The sequence below is a fragment of the Vanessa cardui genome, chromosome 28, assembly GCF_905220365.1.
Source record: "Vanessa cardui chromosome 28, ilVanCard2.1, whole genome shotgun sequence".
Taxonomy (NCBI): Eukaryota; Metazoa; Arthropoda; class Insecta; order Lepidoptera; family Nymphalidae; genus Vanessa; species Vanessa cardui.
In genome coordinates, this window is record NC_061150.1 from 7,486,951 (window position 1) to 7,505,467 (window position 18,517).

The 18,517-nt window shown below is 31.6% G+C and overlaps 1 protein-coding gene across 2 annotated transcripts in view; it reads right to left on the reverse strand.

Moving 5' to 3' along the window:
• Positions 1-18,517, reverse strand: part of LOC124541434 (RNA-binding protein Musashi homolog Rbp6-like) — a 127,562-nt gene that overhangs the window by 15,402 nt on the left and 93,643 nt on the right. For both annotated transcript variants that reach the window (XM_047119305.1, XM_047119304.1), the window contains exon 2: positions 1,912-2,060. In XM_047119305.1, coding sequence (XP_046975261.1) covers positions 1,912-2,060 — 149 coding nt within the window. The remainder of the gene's footprint in view (positions 1-1,911; positions 2,061-18,517) is intronic.

Consider the following 18,517-nt stretch of genomic DNA (forward strand, 5'->3'; position numbering starts at 1 on the left):
ACTTCTTTATAGTTTAATTCTGTAAGGAATTATTAGTATTACTAAGTGAAAATTTTGTTTTGGATTATTGTGTTGAAGCCATCTGCTTACTTTATTCTTAAACTTTCATACCAATATCTGAGCAATTGATAAATAAACTAGGCTATATAACTAAGTGCTGAGATGGCCCCGTGGTTAGAACGCGTGCATCTTAACCGATGATTGCGGGTTCAAACCCAGGCAAGCACCACTATATATATGTGCTTAATTGTGTTTATAATTCATCTCGTGCTCGGCGGTGAAGGAAAACATCGTGAGGAAACCTGCATGTGTCTAATTTCATCGAAATTCTGCCATATGTGCATTCCACCAACCCGCATTGGAACAGCGTGGTGGAATATGTTCCAAACCCTCTCCTTAATGGAATAGGAGGCCTTATCTCAGCAGTGGGAAATTTACAGGCTGTTACTATATAACTAGGCATATAGGCATATGGGTTATCTGACGCTAAGTGTGTGCATCAGACATTGAAATTCTGCCACATGTGCATTGTATGTAATATGTTCAAAACCCTCTCCTTAATGTAAGAGGAGGCTTAAACCAGCAGTGGGAAATTTATAGGCTGTTACTTCACTTTTGGTTTGAAGGGTGAGTGAGCCAGTGCAACTACAGGCAGGAGGGATCTAGTGACATGGTTTCTTACACTGTCTGATGCATACACTTAGCGTCAGATAACCCATATGCCTATATATATAGTAACAGCCTGTAAATTTCCTACTGCTGTGATAAAGCTTCCTAATCTATTAAGGAGAGGGTTATATATATAACATATTCCACCATGCTGTTTCAATGCGGGTTGGTTCAAACACAAATTAAGTACATATATATAGTGGTGCTTGCCTGGGTTTGATGCAACATGCAATCATCAGTTAAGATGCACTTGTTCTAACCACTGGGCCATCTCAGCTCTCATGTATAATAATTAGTTCAATTAAAAATCATTATTATTTAAAACAACCATTTATAATAAATATAACTTATGCATGACTTTTTTTTGTGTCTACTTTGCCAAAACCTTACTTAAATGGGTGCAAGGTCCCAAACAACAATTCTATATACATTAAATTGATTAAAATTACAATTGTCATACAACATGTTACATTCTTTAAAGTACCAATGGCTGTACCACTTACCATCATATGGCCTATTTGACTTCCATATTCATAAAAAGGGTTGTTTTTAAAAGAGAAACATTAAAGTAAGCATTTCTCATTAATTATATGATTAAAATATAAATAATAGATTGATAGAATTAGTAGTTTTAACTTTATGCCAAACATTTTTATAGAATAAGAAATTGTGCTTTTATATATTTGTGTATTATAGGAAACATCAAGCATTAAAAATGTTATTTTTAATCTAATTATAGACATAATTATGTAATTAAAAACATTTATTAAATTTGTGTGTATTTAAAATGTCAATTTCCTTGTAATAATGGCTGAGTGGGGAAAGTCTTTCAAGAACACATAATTATAACTTAGATACAGCTTTTATAGCAATTAAAATGTATTGTTAAGCAATCAAAACAAAGAATGGACTGAATTATTGTTTAAATCTCTTAATCCTTTTAACTATTATAATTGTTTATTTGTAAATAATATAGGATGTCTAATATATTGATACAATATTTATGCATAATTGATATGCTGTTAGTTTTTATTTTGGTATTTTCAGTTTTAAATACAGTAATAGATGGTTATGATGTTCTTTTCATTATTTGTATTTGACCAAAAGATAGTAAAAAAAACGAATACAAGGGAAATGCACTTCATTGAAAATGCTTAAGTAACTGTTTCTAAAGTTTTCAACTACACACTAAACTTAGATGATTTTAGATCTTAAGAGGATAATGTGTTTCGTTAAACTTACTTATTTGTTGCACAGCAATTTGCTGTTGTTGTTGTTGATGAGCGGCTGTTGCAGCGGCGTGGGCAGCCGCCTGCGCGCTCAGCACGTGCGCCGCCAGCTCGCCGCCAACCAGACCACCGTCTACCACCTCCAGCCCGCCCAACGCACCGCTGGAATACACCATCATCTTACTAACACAACTCACAAACTAACTAAACAATAAACTTTACGTAACTCGTGACGGGCGACTAAGCGTCGCAGATTTGTAAATCGCGGGAAACACTTTCTTAAAAAAAGTAAAAGACAAACAAACCAGTAACATTTTACTTTTCATTAAGCCAGTATTTAAAAAAAATAAAATATTTTATATTTTTTTGTTTTTAAATTTATATGTATAAAATAATAATCTTATTTACATATCAAAAAAAGCGATCATTTGGAAAATTGAAACCAAATTAAAACTGCTTCGTTTATATTCAAATAATTGTTGACTGTTGTGCCTTACAGCGACGCGATTTAATTGTCAATTGTCATTGACAGATATTAAGACAATGGAACCTAACTTTCTTCCAGTTATTCATTTAAATTTATTATATTTATGTTACATTTAAATAAACAGATCGTTTTCAATTATTTCTTCAACAATTTATTCAAAAATTGAACTGATATTTATTTAGCTTTTGAAACATGAAAACGATTCAAAAGTATGCTCTCAATACTTTATTCAAACAAATATAAAATTGGAATGTGTACTTTTGTTCTAAAAATAAAGTCTATTTTAGTTGGAAGATAACTTTAAATTTATTTATAAAACAAAACGTATCTTTTATCGTTGTTTTTCTATTAGTATGAATATTCAGTTGCGATAGTATATCATTAGCCAAGCAAAAGGAGAAAATAATCTCCCGTTCAAAAGCTCATGTAATGGAAATACAGCGCCGGCGGGAAGCGTCATTATTAGGTATATTGAAAATAAACTTATTCCGGTGTAGTCCAGCTGCTCCACTGAAATTACCCTCCTCCGTTGCGCATTTCATCTTCACCGGGTGGATGGGGCTGTTTCTATCTCTTTCACACGTGGAGGTTTTCACATAAGAAACGTATGACCTCTTTATCCACTAAATGAACCCCTCCTTGTTCTTGACGCCCTCTCGCTTTTACACGGGGTGGAAAGAATTCTCTTGTCGCTATGAGCTCCTAGTACATACGCGCGGTTGTCTTGAAATATTGGACTTTATTTTCGTTGAAATTCTTTACAGGGAACAATATGTGGTTTGACAAAAGATTTTATCTAACAGTAAAATAAAATCTCAGTTTTTCTTTTAAACTTTTGTTATATATAGAACGTTTTTATTTAAACTGTTGTTAAGAAAAAATGTACAAACCTACACCTGCTACTCGATATTAAGCGTTTTTTTTTTTACATATTCATAAAAGCTAAAAGTACTAAGGTCCGCTAATCGCCTGCCACAAACTTGCTTGATAGATGTCCGCGCGGTAAAGATATTTTCTTTGAGAATTTCTTTTCCGACTATAAATCAGTGCTGACTCGGACAATTTATCTTTTCAGAAAGTAATGTGGGGATCTTTCATTTCCACGATTCTTCCCACAGTTTAAATACATAATCTTGAAAAATACTTAAGTTACTAACTAGCTAATACTTTTGCGCATAGATAAATATTTACCCATCTCAGTGATTAAAAAATAAGAACAATATTTTCGTTTAAATAAAATTTTTAATACCATATAAAAATACTAATATCGAGTCTCATATTTTCTTATTTGTTCATTATCCGTAATAATACTAAAATAGGTATGTGTAAAGTGGACGATGTAATTAATAGTATTTAAAACGTAAAAGTAGCTAAATAAATTACATAACATAATTAAAATTTAGATAATTTTAACGTCGAACGAATCTGATTATTCAGTATAATTTGAAAAATATAAAAACCGAGAAAGTGTACTGATTACGTCAGTAAAACAAATCCGACAATACGTCATTCAATTCGGACAGTTTAGACAAAGCTAAAAAAAGAATTCAGACAGTTCACCGAAAACCGTTAATGTCACACCGGCATTTAATATGGCGTCCATCTTTTTGTAGATAAATATATTTTTCTTAAATGAATTTGAATAATTAGATCTCCTTTGTTCTATGTTGGCATGTAAATTAATTACGGTTAATATTATTTTCTAAGACAATTTCTTTCCGATACGGATTGTTGTACCTACGAGGCGTTAATTTGAATCCAATAATGGCTTGCTGTTTATGGATAATAATGGAAACGGAAAGTCATATTTGTAGATGACATAGACTAGTGTTTTAATAAAATATGTCAAAACGTCATTTTGTCAATTTTATTATCTGTAAGCAAAACCAAACATTTTCATTTTCTAAAAAGCGTACGAAACGGAGATTTAATTCAACAATTTGTTACCTATTTCAAAATAAATATAAGGTGATATTTTATTCAATACTCAATTTATTGATGAATTAAATTTTTTAAGTTATTACTACTTCCCAATGATATTCTAATAAACTTTACAACTAGAACATCATTGCTACTTACTAATTCTCTTCATTTTTTATTAAATTTGTTTTGTTGTATTTTATTGACGTGATGAATTGTGTTACTGAACTTTTAAATTGTAATATTTATTGCTTTATTTTTGAAAGGAAATGCAGTAAAAATACCTGTGTATTGTACCTAAAAATGCATTTTGTGGCCGTTTTAAAGAGTAACACACTTTATATTAACTATAAATATGTTTTTATGTATAACATGTGTAAGTATAGTGACTGCTGATGGTCCGTCATTACATAGTATAAAACAAAGTCACTTTTTCTGTCCCTATATCCCTTTGTGTGCTTAATACTACGCAACGGATTTTGATGCGGTTTTTTTTAATAGATAAAGTGATTCGAGAGGAAGGTTTTTATTTATAATACACGGACAAATTCGTAAAGAAACACTTATAATTTTAATGTCTAAGTTTCTACTGTCATGTTATAATTTCATTCGTACGAAGCAGAGAAGGTCGCTAGTATTAAATAAATTAAAGATTTTTTTTTTTGTTTATCTTTGTTACGTAACTGCTTTTTATTTTTATAAATATTATGTAGGGAGTTATGACAACTTGGCTGCAACAATAAAGTTGATGTGTTAACTATAGTTCTTTTATTAAAGCCCGCCATGAACAGTATCAAAAGCTTTGTAGTAACGGCGGCACGTAAAATTAATTGTTCAGTATTTCCGCGCCTTTGTTGCTATGTAACTGTTAAAATGCTCTATTTAGTTAAAACTTGACGCAAAATTGTTTTACTAAAGAATTTAATAGCTCTCTCATTTACGATTACGTTTTTAATTTCGAAAAGGTTAATTCAATGGCACCCTGGAAACGCTTAAACGGAACGAGGCCTTGTGCAATTTTTTTTCGTGTTGTAAAGTGAAGTGAATCAGTAGCTTTTGCAGCCGGATTGTAGTGTGAATTACTCTTCACTTGAAATGGAATACGCTCCACCGGGATCCACTCAACGAAAACTCATGACAACGGCACGAATATTTCGCAGTTCGCTCCGTGATACGTGCGCGGAGAGCGGCGGGGTCAGTGACCTATAACCCAATTCCCAGGCATTGACCATAGACAATCCTCAGTTTTATCCTAATCGGATAAAGGACGTAAAACTGTATGATTGACATTTGAAAAAAAATGCACAGATAATGAATAAACATATTTTTTTTCTTGTGGAAAATCGATAGTTGATTGAGGGTGGCGTTCATTGAGGGCGTGGAAGGGGAGGTCGGTCAGCGGTCGGAGGGGTTGGGGTGGTTTTGGCGCGTGCGCGGAGCGGCGGGGCGCGGCGATCGGCCACGCTGCCTCACGCGCTGCCTCACACGCTGCCCGACGCCCGCCGCCGCCGCCTCGCGCGTCTCTGCCATATTGTCCTGTCACAGCAGTACGTTCATGCTACTGCTGCGTCGGGGCAAGCCGGCTGATTCGTTGCACTTGCATCACTAAGGAACTACGAAATTATAAAATGACCATTTATTTCCCGTGTCGTGCCAATATTCTCTGTTCGCAGGTCTTGTTGTTTTAAGGGAGCGGCGTTACAGGTCTCCGATCGATCAACGAGTGTCAGTGCCTGTGTTGTGCTTGCTTTATGTGGAAGTGTTAATGCTTGCATTTTTAATATTATATTTAACGGGTTAATGGGTATAGTGATATTAATGGTTTATGACCGCCGGAGGGTGGATGTATCGAGCGGAGTAATGCGCATGCGTGCGCCATCTTTGGCTGCATCCATCGGCGCCACGGCCATCTTCCTTTGGGGTGGATGTGCGAATATATTTTATCACTTTTAGTCTTTTGTTGCTAAGGGGTTTATCGTGAAAGAGATTTTATATTATTATATATAATTTATATAAAATAAAGAAATGTCAAAACGTTACAAACATCAGTATTAATCTTTTCTTACAGTAATCAAAGTACTTTGTTCGAGATTTAATATTAATCGAATTTTGGTTTGGGGCTTAGGACACAAAAAATATTTTATAATTGCAAACGTTCGTAAAAGAATCAATTGCATTTATTAGTATAGTTAATTAATAAATATTTCTAATATATTTAATTTGAAAACCATTATTCCCATTGGGGTATGTGACTCATAAATTAGTTTATTGTATGTTTTGTAAATGATAAAATTAATATCGATTTTAGCTGCATTTCATCAAAGGATGAATATAGTAGCGTCTTTGCACGAAATAATATACATATGTTTATTGAAAATAAAACGTAACGTTTTCATAAATTCGTTTAACGACGAAGATGGTTATAAAAACTATTTTATTTATTTATTTCAGCACTATTAACTCTTAACAGACTTAAATCATTGATTTTCTGGAAAATTGAAAATAATATTGTTTTATTTTTTAATGTAATATTATTAAGATAATATTAATGAAAATAAAATTAGATAATCATATTAAAAAACAGTTTTATATATTTTTCTACGATATTAAATTTTCCTATATTCCCATATTCTATATAAAACTGTTAAATGTTGCCAGTTACCCTCGGTTCAATTAAATATATTAAATAATATAATTAAATGTTTAGCTTAAAGTTTTAATTAATATTCACAGTTAGTTAAACAATACATTACGTAAAGTAATTAAACAAAGCCTTCATTCTGTGGCGTGAGTTAACACACCCATGTATTTCGAGTTACACGAATTTTCCATTCGAGAATCGATATTATTCACTTATACTTATTTCTGTCTTTATTAATCACTTCAGTAAAAAAAAAGTCGCTTTCTCTTTCCCTATATGTCTATGTAGATATGCTTAAAGCTTCAAAACTACGCAAGGGATTTTGATGCGTTTTTTTTTTAACAGAGAGTGATTCGAGAGGAAGGTTTTTGTATATAATACATAGACAATATAGTAAAGAACTGATAATTTTAGAAGTTTGTAATGTGATGTAAAAAACAAATTCTTTATATTTAGTATCAGTATTGCATTCGTGCGAAGCCGGGGCGGGTTGGCGAATATTTTAAATGTGAAAGTGACTCTGTCTGTATGTAGCTCTTTCACGACCAACGTTCAACTAAATTTCATGAAATTCGGTGTGAAGCAAACTTGAATTCGAAGAAAAGACATAGGCTACTTTTTTGCCTGACACATTACAACCAATACGCCAAAACGCGAACGAATCCGGGGACGACTACTAGTACTGTAAATACTGAGAATCATGACAGTTCTCAGCAGAATCTTCTTTCCGAAACGGTAGTGGATTTACGTTAATTTAATAAATACTGTAACATGATTATAAATTCTATTTAAAGAAGTAGAGTAAAGTAACAGCCTGCAAATATCCCACTGCTGGGATAAGGCATCTTCCATTAAGGAGAGGGTTTGGAAAATATTCCACCACGCTGTTGCAATGCGATTTGGTGGAATGCACATGTGGCGGAATTTGGATGAAATTAGACACATGCAAGTTTCTTCATGATGTTCTCCTTTCCTTCACCACCGAGCACGAGATTATAAGCACAAATTAAGCACATATATATATATATATAGTGGTGCTTGCCTGGGTTTGAAATCGCAATCATCAGTTTAGATGCACGCGTTCTAACCACTGGGCCATCCCAGCTGCCTACAAAATTCTTGAATAAATACATACTATTTTCATTTTGATTTTATATACAGATTGATACTAAATACGCTAAAGAAAGTCTTACAACGTGCACTTTCTTGTCATTAAAACAGACAACACAAACCGCTATGTCCCTGCATTAGATCTATATTAAATGCACAATATATTTAAGGTACTTAATTGGATATGGATTAATGCTGTATTGCTTAAAATCACTTTGAAACTAAGCCACTTCTCGTCAAAATATCTTATTGTGGGTCCCTAAGAGATATATGATATGATTTTGGAGATCTTTTTAAGGTGTACATTACACAGTACATTATTTTGATTTATTTCGTAGGGTTCAGCCAGCTTTCGCAATGTAAGCGGAAAAATTTGTTTATTACGCGATTCAAATCCGTTATAACTAGTTTTATTTAAATGTGTAATAATCGCGAAAATTAAAGACAACATTAAAATGTGTTTATTTACGATAAGACCATTGAAATCGCCAATTTTTTCAGCGATTTTCTACTATATTGTGCACCTTTTGAATCAATATATTTATTAAAAAAACGCATCAAAATCCACTATGTCATTTTAAAGATTAAAACATACATAGGGACAGACAGCGGAAAGCGATTTTGTTTCGCATTGTCAAATTACATATATATATTAAAGCAAAATAATTAATATGTTTCATTCCTTGGTGGTAGGGCTTTGTACAAGTACGTCTGGATAGATACCACCCACTCATCAAATTTTCTACCGCCGAACAACAGTATCCAATATTATTTTGTTCCGGATTTATAGGTGACTGAGCCAGTGTAACTGCTGGTACAAGGGACATAACATCTTAGTTTACAAGTTGGTGGCACATTGGTGATGTAAGGATTGGTTAATTTCATTTTTCAGGGCGTGGTGACCACTTGCCATTAATTGGTTGCTCATCCACCAACCTATACCATAAAAATGCCTAAGATATACCTAACGCCTTAAAATTACTAGTAATATTGAAGATTTATTACTTTTTAGAAGAGATTTAAAATCAAAAGTCGACATGTTTATTAAATATGAAAGACATTATCAAACATTATTTTCTTTCATAAAGACTAACTTCGTAATTACACGTCAAATATTGAAAGGGCCCGAATTGCGTTCTAGAGGCTCTGAAGTACAGTATCCTGTTTTCCATTTTAGTAAAGTTTTTTAAATATTTTATTGCGAATCAAACCCATACTAATATTATGAATGCTTAAGTAACTCTGTGTGTCTGTCTCACACCCAGACTACTGGACCGATTTAAATGAAATTTGGTTGACAAATAGTTTAGAGCCCGTGAAAGGACGTAGGCTTATTAATTGGAAAAAAGTGTTGTAAAGGGTTGAAAAGGGGTATGAAAGGTTGCATGAAAGTATTGTCATATGGAACATTTTCCACCACGCTGTTTAAATGTGGGTTCGTGGAATGCACATGTGGCAGAATTTTGATGAAATTAGACACATGCAGGTTTCCTCACGATGTTTTCCTTCACCGCCGAGCACGAGATGAATTATAAACACAAATTAAGCACATGTATAATATAGTGGTGCTTGCCTGGATTTGAACCCGAAATCATCAGTTAAGATGCACGAGTTCTAACCACTGGACCAAAACCATGAAAAACTGTTTGAAATTATGCCATTGTAATGCGCGAATACTATAAATTTAATTACATATAATTATTAAGCCAAGAGCAGTTTGTTTTCACAGATTATAATAATAAACTAAGAATTATAGTAGTTTTAATTTGACTCTTATTCCTTTATTGCGAGTTTATTTGTCAGAAGATTGATTGAACATAGACGAGAATATATATACAATAGACATATATATTGTGGCCTAAACGTGCCGTAGAGCCTGACATGAGGGGAATATATATTTGAAAACGACAAAGAAAAAGCACAATTTGGGTATGAAAAGACTAGCCAACTTGACAGTTTTACATAGAGCAGACACTATTTAATCTGTATTGCTTGTGCTGAAATCTAACACTTTAGTTTTAAGTAGTATCATCATCAGCAGCCTATATCTGTCCACTACTGGCCATAGGCTCCAAATGCACGCCACTGTGATCTTTCGGCTACTCGCATCCAGCTCCTGCCACCGTGCTTAAGGACGTCCTACACTACGTTTGCCGAGACACAGACTCCACTTTAGAACACGTTTTCCCCAACGGTTATCGGTTCTACGACAAATCCACTGCTGGGCTAAGGCTTCCTTACTCATTAAGGAGAGGGTTTGGAACATATTCCACCACGCTATTTCAATGCGGGCTGGTGGAATACACATTTGGCAGAATTTCGATGAAATTAGACACATGTAGGTTACCTCGCGATGTTTTCCTTCACCGCCGAGCACGAGATGAATTATAAACACAAATTAAGCACATATATGTAGTGGTGCTTGTCTGGGTTTGAACCCGAAATCATCGGTTAAGATGCATGTGTTCTAACAACTGGGCCAACTCAGCTCTTAATTTTATATAACTTAAGCATGTAAATCTGTAAAATTTTCAAGCAACTTATGTTTCTAACTTTGGATTTGAGTTTGGATGCCCCAAATCGTCCGGCTAATAGACTAGAATAGAGTGACACTGTGAAAAGAAAAGTGAAATTCACGAAATCTTACACGACAAAACGTATTGATTAGGGGAGAATAGTGTCGATCGAGATTGATGGTTAAAAAACCGTCCCATAAAGATGACAACGCCTTTTCCCGGCTCTCATTATGGAATAGTTTTTATCTAGCTTTTTTTATTTAACGAGCGGACTGTAGCGAGTTCATTAGTCTATTTATTCGACGTCCGCAGCGACGCGGTGTTCGCAACATTTTATAGTTCACATTAATTAAATTTGTGCTTCAGTTTCCCAGGATGACAGTTTTGTTTTTTCTTCGGTCTGATTGACAATGTAGTTTTCTATTATGCCTAACCTCGATTATTCGGTTTTGAATATGTCACAAAATCGATTTTATTACATCAGATCCGATATAAAAAAAAGCGTATTCATATATCTATAACATTTTTTTTTTGGTGCAATCAGTGCCAAAAAGTATTCTTATAAATTAAATGTTTTGCTATTTTCCGAGTTTCCAAAACACAAATGTCGAAAAAGCGTATTTTTCTATTTTGATTTTCAAGTCTATGGTATTGGATTTTAGTATCAGCCCACGGAAACCTATTCACTTGTGTATTGGGTCTGGGTCTTTGTGGTATCGTTACTTCTGATTTTCCATAACACAAGTGCTTTAGCTACTTACATCAGGATCAAAGTATGTCATGTCCAAAATTTTTTTATGAAGTGACTTATGAAATAGATCTTATAAATGTGATTTCAACTTTTATTAACTATCATTCCGTCAAAAAACATCAAATAATCTAACCAAGGGATGTTAATACACAGTGATTTGTTGGAAATTCATCTCGTTTTCTCCCGATATTTTTCATTACGCTTTCCTGATGATGTAAGCGTTTTCCAAACGATCGTGTCAGCGAGGAATAGGATTCGCCGTGTCCATTGATCGACCCTAATGACACTTTCAATTTAGTTAATGGCGGTTTTTGTAATTTTATGGCGTTTATGTTTTTATTTATGGCGGTTTTTGGTTAAGAGTTTAAATTTATAACATAAATAATGACTTTTATGGTTAAGACGTTTTGATATCATGTCGTTATGGTACTTTAATTTTTATTTATTTTAATTATTAATTTAAAGAGATAAGTTACGCTATATCACGATATTAAGTTAGTTAATAGTACAACAACAACAACAACAACAACAGCCTGTAAAATTTTTAATGGCTAGGCTAAGGTCTCCTTAACCTTTTAGGTTTGGAACATATTCCATTAATAGTACATTGTGTGTGAGAATGAAATAAGACTTGACTCATTTTATTTTTAAATGTATATGTAGTTACATATATAAATAAGCTGTTTTCAGTCTGCTTCTCTGGTTAAAAAGGGGTTAAAAAGATTCACTAATTAAAAAAATACAATATCATATGGTCATCTACGGACGATTCTGTGTGGATTGGTAAGTATTAACGATACTTTCAGTATTTTCACGGAATGGCGCACTTAGATAATACTTTATATTTTAATATATGTTCTGAATACATTACATATTGGAGATATACAAAATTTTTGCTGTATATATTTAAATACCGTCAATTCATACACTTATACTCCAGCCAAATTCGATGTGGAATGTTTAATAACAAAGCGTTGCTTAGCAACCAACGTCAGGCAGATGCTCAAAACATTTTTAGAAATATGTACAACAATTACTTTTGATGTAAATAAAAATTAAAATTTATGATCAATAATAAAATATTTAAGACAAAGGACTAATCGCATTCTTGGTTATAACTATAATACTTATGATCATCTGGAATAATGTAGATCTCAAAAATAATACCTCCAATTTTAAAATGATATCAGTCGCGAATTGTTAGCAAAGTTAACAACAAAACAAACATTATGGTGGGCCTATAATGCAACAAAATTACGTAGTTACGTTTCGTTTAACTTTATTTGCGTTAAAAAAATATTTTTTTAAATTAATTAAAATGTAACCGCAATAAAAGTTCTTAAATTTTATGTGATATATATTAGAAGATATACTAAATAGATGTGGTTGAAATAGTGATTGTAGTGCTATATTTATGCTAGCCAAAACAAGATGTCTTTTTTTAATCTGTGTGTAATGAAACGTTGTGTTCAATGTTAACATTCTTAACCTGTTATGGTTATACTACCATTATAATACGACCAAAAATATACACCACCAATTAAGAAGAGCCTGTATCGCTATTATATACCTTCCTAAATCTGCCAATTGCTTAAAAAACACTCCAAATGTTACAAACCTGCGATTTCTTTACGTCAGTGTTAAAATATAGGGTTGTTAGTTTTGTAGTAATATTATAGTGGTAATTAAAAATTTTTAAACTTTTATTTTAAGCTAATTTTCATATAAATTATTTATTGACTGGGTAAATAAAATTTTTGGATACTGTATTAAATTAATTTTTTTGTGTTTAAACAGGAAATTATATTATAATGAATATAGTTGTAATTATAATAATTATTATTTTTTATTCAGAGTGTATCAACCCTAATTATGATGACTCAAGGTTTGTTTACTAAAATTCCAGATCGAATGTGGCTGGAGTATAGATGACGTTTTAAAGAAAACCATTAAAATATGTAACATGTAATAAAACATACACAACCTAAGTTTATATATAATATCACAAATGAGTTACTTATTTTGACTTAAGTTATTAATTATCTGTGCAATAGACATTCGCAAATATAAACAGGAAACGATCAACAGAATGGACTGCCATAAAACTTGCTCCGATAACTACCGTAATTAATTAAAATTACGTAACTACAAATGGAGCGCTTTAAACAAGTCCCCGTAAACACTTAATCATCGGAGCCCCGCCTACCTTCACTAACAATGCGACAAAAGACATTATCTCAGCACTTTTTGCAATAACCGCTCGTTCAAGTGGAGCCTGCGTTTTATGGCGGCCCACGCAAGTGACAGTTCACTAGGGTTGCCATGATTAAATATCAAAATGAAGCTTTATTCAATTGATATCGTTGCTATATATAATATAAAATGAATTTCAGATAGAGAATTGAAGATACATTAACGAAAACTAAATATATCGAGAATTTTTTAAATAATTATTGAGAAAGCATTTAAGCATTATTTTTCAATATGTCATTTATACTGTTTTAATTCAATTTCAAATAAATCACTCCGAGCTTGGCAGAATAATGACTGGTCAAAGTCACATAGCGTTTGTCGATTGTGCAAAAAAACAAAATGAAAATGACGTATTATGTTTTTGATGACGTAAGCAATTATTATTGAAATGGATTAATTTGGACACTGCGAAGTTTGAGTGTACTGTCTCTTCTTCCCTTGCCTTTTGTTTTCCTTTTTTTTTTATTTCAAGTATAGAGGCGAAGTATAACTGCTCCCTTACAATGAAAACACCAGATGAAACATTTTTATTTTTTATTTGTTTCTTTTTAAAAACTATTATCCTTAAGTTAAAAATCCTAGTAACAAAAATCTCTTATTAGTCTTTCCATGCGCGACTCTCTTTTATTTTTTTTAATAAATCGTTTGCGCAGGAAATCTTCTTGAAGTATTTTATACAGCCAAACGAATGACGTTCTAAAATCGATTACACTTTTACGAAATCGGATACACTAACTAAATAATATGAGTTTATTTAATATATAATTATAATATAAATGTATCTACCTTAAAAAAAATATTTTAAAAATAAGCAAGGATGGTGAACCTACAGCTCACAAATATATCATAATGTTATACTTTATAGACATCTGCGTTTGATATTCGGTTTAACGATGTGGAAAGAACGGACGAGAGGATGTTGGCGCCGAATTGTTCGGTCATGTTTGTGGTACCGTATTTATAGTATTGACGTAATATATAGTCTGTATCAATCAATCTGTACGTAAACACGTATCTGTGGTAAACAGACATACTTTATTAATATTCCAATATATATTTTCAATGCATATTCGAATCGTAATGTATTCAACACTAAATATTATAAAGAAAAGTCCCCCGGTCGTGTCTATCTGTCTGTATGTTCGCGATAGACTTCAACTACAGAACGGATTTTCATGCAGTTTTCACTAACAGACAGAGGGATAAGGAAGGTGTAGGTACATAATTAATTAAGGTTTTTATACAGGGTTATTGGTAACTCGACGTATATCTGTTAGGAGGTGATAGGGGTGACAATTTGCAATAATTTTAACCCCCTTATGCTTAATCCAAAAGTGAACCATTTTTGAGTTATTACGTTTTTTAGATTTTTTCGGATAATGCTAATAGTAAGGATAGAATCCTGCATTATTCATTGTAGAACATGCTGTGTGTGCTGTGCTCTGTTATAGAGAGTTTCTCGGATTCGCTTATTAATACTTTATTTAGCCTATATTACAAAATGTATTTTTTATAACTTAGCTATTGAACTGTTTCTGTTTCTAAATTTTATTTTAAATTTGTATTAAGTATGTCAGTTTAGTAAGTAAGTAAGTTTATTTTTTCATTGGTTTTTATTTTTATTTAATTTTGTTTTATATTAATTTTTATTTTTATTTAATCATTTTTCAATTTCATTCAAATCCTTTCATTTCCACAATACAGATATTTCAATATATTTAATATTACAGCAAAAATATTTAAATAACAGTAATTAAATATTTAAAAAAATGTTATAACCACTCATGGGAAGCCGCGTCGGGCCACCAGTTGTATTATAATATTTAAAACGCACAGATAATAAAGTCATGAAAAAAGAAAAAAACTGCAGAAGGCATCTACAATAAATGGTTATATATATTAATTCAGAAATTTCCATTGTTATATACCAAACAAACATATAAATCCACATCGAAGTTCTCAACTGAAATGAATACTAAAAACATGCACTCAATAATCATAATAAAAAAGATAAAATAATGAGACTCTTTTCTTCTTGACTGAATAGAAGTTTGCAACAGATAAAAATTAAAAATAAAGAGCGTCATTACACGTTCAACACAAAAAATACGTCATAAACATTTTATTTTAAAACTAAACAAGACGGTTTAAAAAGGTCAGTCAAATTATTTATATATTTTCAGCTGCATTCCTACTCATATTCTATAATGAAGTAAAATGTTTACACTTTGATCGTATCTAACAGTATATTATCGTGTGTGACGAACGATTACGTGGGCGAAAGCTAGACTCGTAATCTTTCAGTCCGATCTTAATGTTAATTTCTCGTAAGCAATAATTATACTAATAAACAAAATAATATATGAGCTTAAAAATGATATATATCAAATATAACTAAAAAAACAAAAAATAAAATCAAACGTCAAAGTTACAGCGCCGTTTTTTTTTAAAATTTATAGCTTAATTAGCCTATGTGTCTATGAAATTTTTCTTAATTCCATAGAAGTCTGGAAATAAATGTTATTTAAATGAATTATAGATTAATTTATTAATGTGTTCGCGAAACTGTGCTAGTTGAAGGTTTGTATGATATCGATAAAATTTATGCTACACGCAACGACCATTTTTGTTTTTAATGATCTGTGACTATAATATATCATAGTAATAATAATCATAAATAATTACTTTGAATTTTGAACCAATAATTATTATTTATGTCTACTGAAATCCAATGTTAATTTTGTTAATTGTGGTTTGACGGTGCTTAAGATTTTATTATCTGTATATCTGATTGATATTTCAGTATTTTTGGCGGGCTTTTACCAAAGCAAACATTTGTTTGAGGAAAATAAAATAATGGCTTCTTCATAATCTCGCTTCGATATCGGATATATATGAAAAACATAATTCACATATTGACGACAAGTGTCATTTTTTAATATAATAAAAGGAGTTTTCTTTCATAATAACAAAATCGTTCATAAATTACTTCGTAAAATATTGTTTTATTATTATAGAATAAGTATTTGTTTTGTACATAACAGCTTGGGTCTTGAGGGTCTATCAATCGATTTAAGTAATGTAATAAAAATGCAATATACACCTTAAAAAGACAACTACTTTATTAATAATACTTTAGTCGTTAGATCTTATTTTTATGTCTGTCTGACGCATTTTCACTACCAAACCTGTGAACCGAATTTGATGAAATTTGGTATACAGCAATTTTGAAATACAAGGAAGGCTACTTTTACATAGGACACATACATTACTATTTTTTGCCTAACCAAACTCCTAAAACAGGAGCGAAGCGAACGGGCTACAACTGGTAGGCTATAGTTAACAATTATTCTTAAAGAAAACAAAAAAATCATGAGAAAAACGTTGAGTTATTTAAGAAGGTAAGTGTTTATAGAGATTACACTTATTATATAAAATTAATGATGCATTTTATTTATTAAGTTTGTATTGAAACATCGATTAAACTCTAAATTGCTAAATTTGTGGTTTGTGAAGTACAGCACCATCTATCGTCACAGAAATAGAAGTATATTGTTAAACGAATGCTATCTTAGTACCGCCTATTTCCACTAGGTAGCGCCATGTTTGCAAACGAATGAAATTTCATAGAGGGTTGAAAGGTTTTTTAGGATTATAACTCTTATTCCTTTAGTAGTAAGTCTTAGTTTCATATTTTATATATATCACAGACCTCTTGTCCTATTGATTATTTTTGTGGGCTACAAATAATGAACCATTTGAACGAACCGAGTTAAAATATAAGGTTCGAAAAGGCAAAATTAGGTTATTTTACGAGTAGCGAACGTTAAAAATTATGCAAACATATTTTTTAATTTAGTCGTTCCGAATACGAATACGAACTAATAAATTAACACTATAAAAAACCGAATATAATTAATTTTAAAATTGTAACGTGACTTCAGGCTTAAAAATATAATTGGTTGTGTTTTTTTTTTAAATTAAATATTTCAAATATCTGCTTTATTTTTAAGTTAATTTCAGTGAGGATTTGCAGTGACCGTCTTGGTCCCACCTACTAAGCCCTTTTTACAGCCAAACAATACTTATTAATTGCAAGTTACAAGGAATACAATATCTTATTTCCTAAGGTCAGACGAGCACTGGCGTTGGAAGAAATGGTTAATATACTCGAAGATAAACTATTAGGTCCATATTTATCAATCCGCTTGCCTATTTCATATTAAAAAAAAAAGAACATAATAAGACGTATTTTTGGAGTAGATTATAAAGTTATTTTCAAGTAATTCAATATTAAATGACTAATAATAAAAATTCTAGAAGTTTCGATTGTATTAAATGTTTGATTAAGTCTATAACAAAATAATTTATAGGTATTTTTAAAAATTCATTTGTACTCGACACAAATCGTGTCGGATTATGTAGGTAATACATAAAAAAACGATAAACCGTTTGAATAAAAATGTTTACGTTTTTATTACTTCATTCGATTTATCGGAGTTTATAGGAATAGTATTTCATATACATGCTGAGAACATTCATTTCGTTATTTTAATACCACGATTTAAAGGTTTCAGGAAATTGGATCATTGCTTAAATCATGGATCAGAAAAAATAAAAGCCAAAAAAAGAAATAAAATAAAATGCAATCTATAACGTAGGAGCCAAGGAATCATTAAGGTATAGATTTAAAGAAATTAAGATATTAACTGTTGCTTCTCAATACATATTTTGTAATGTTTTGTATGTACGGAAAAATATAAATGTTTTTATGAGAAAATGTGATTCTCATAACATTGGTACAAGGAACAAACACAATCTTGTTACTCCTGTTACTCGACTGCATAGAGTCAGTAACTCTTTTGTGGGGCAATGTATACGCTTCTACAACAGGATCCCAGATAGCGTTCAAAATGCTTCTGTTGCCAAATTTAAAAAAAA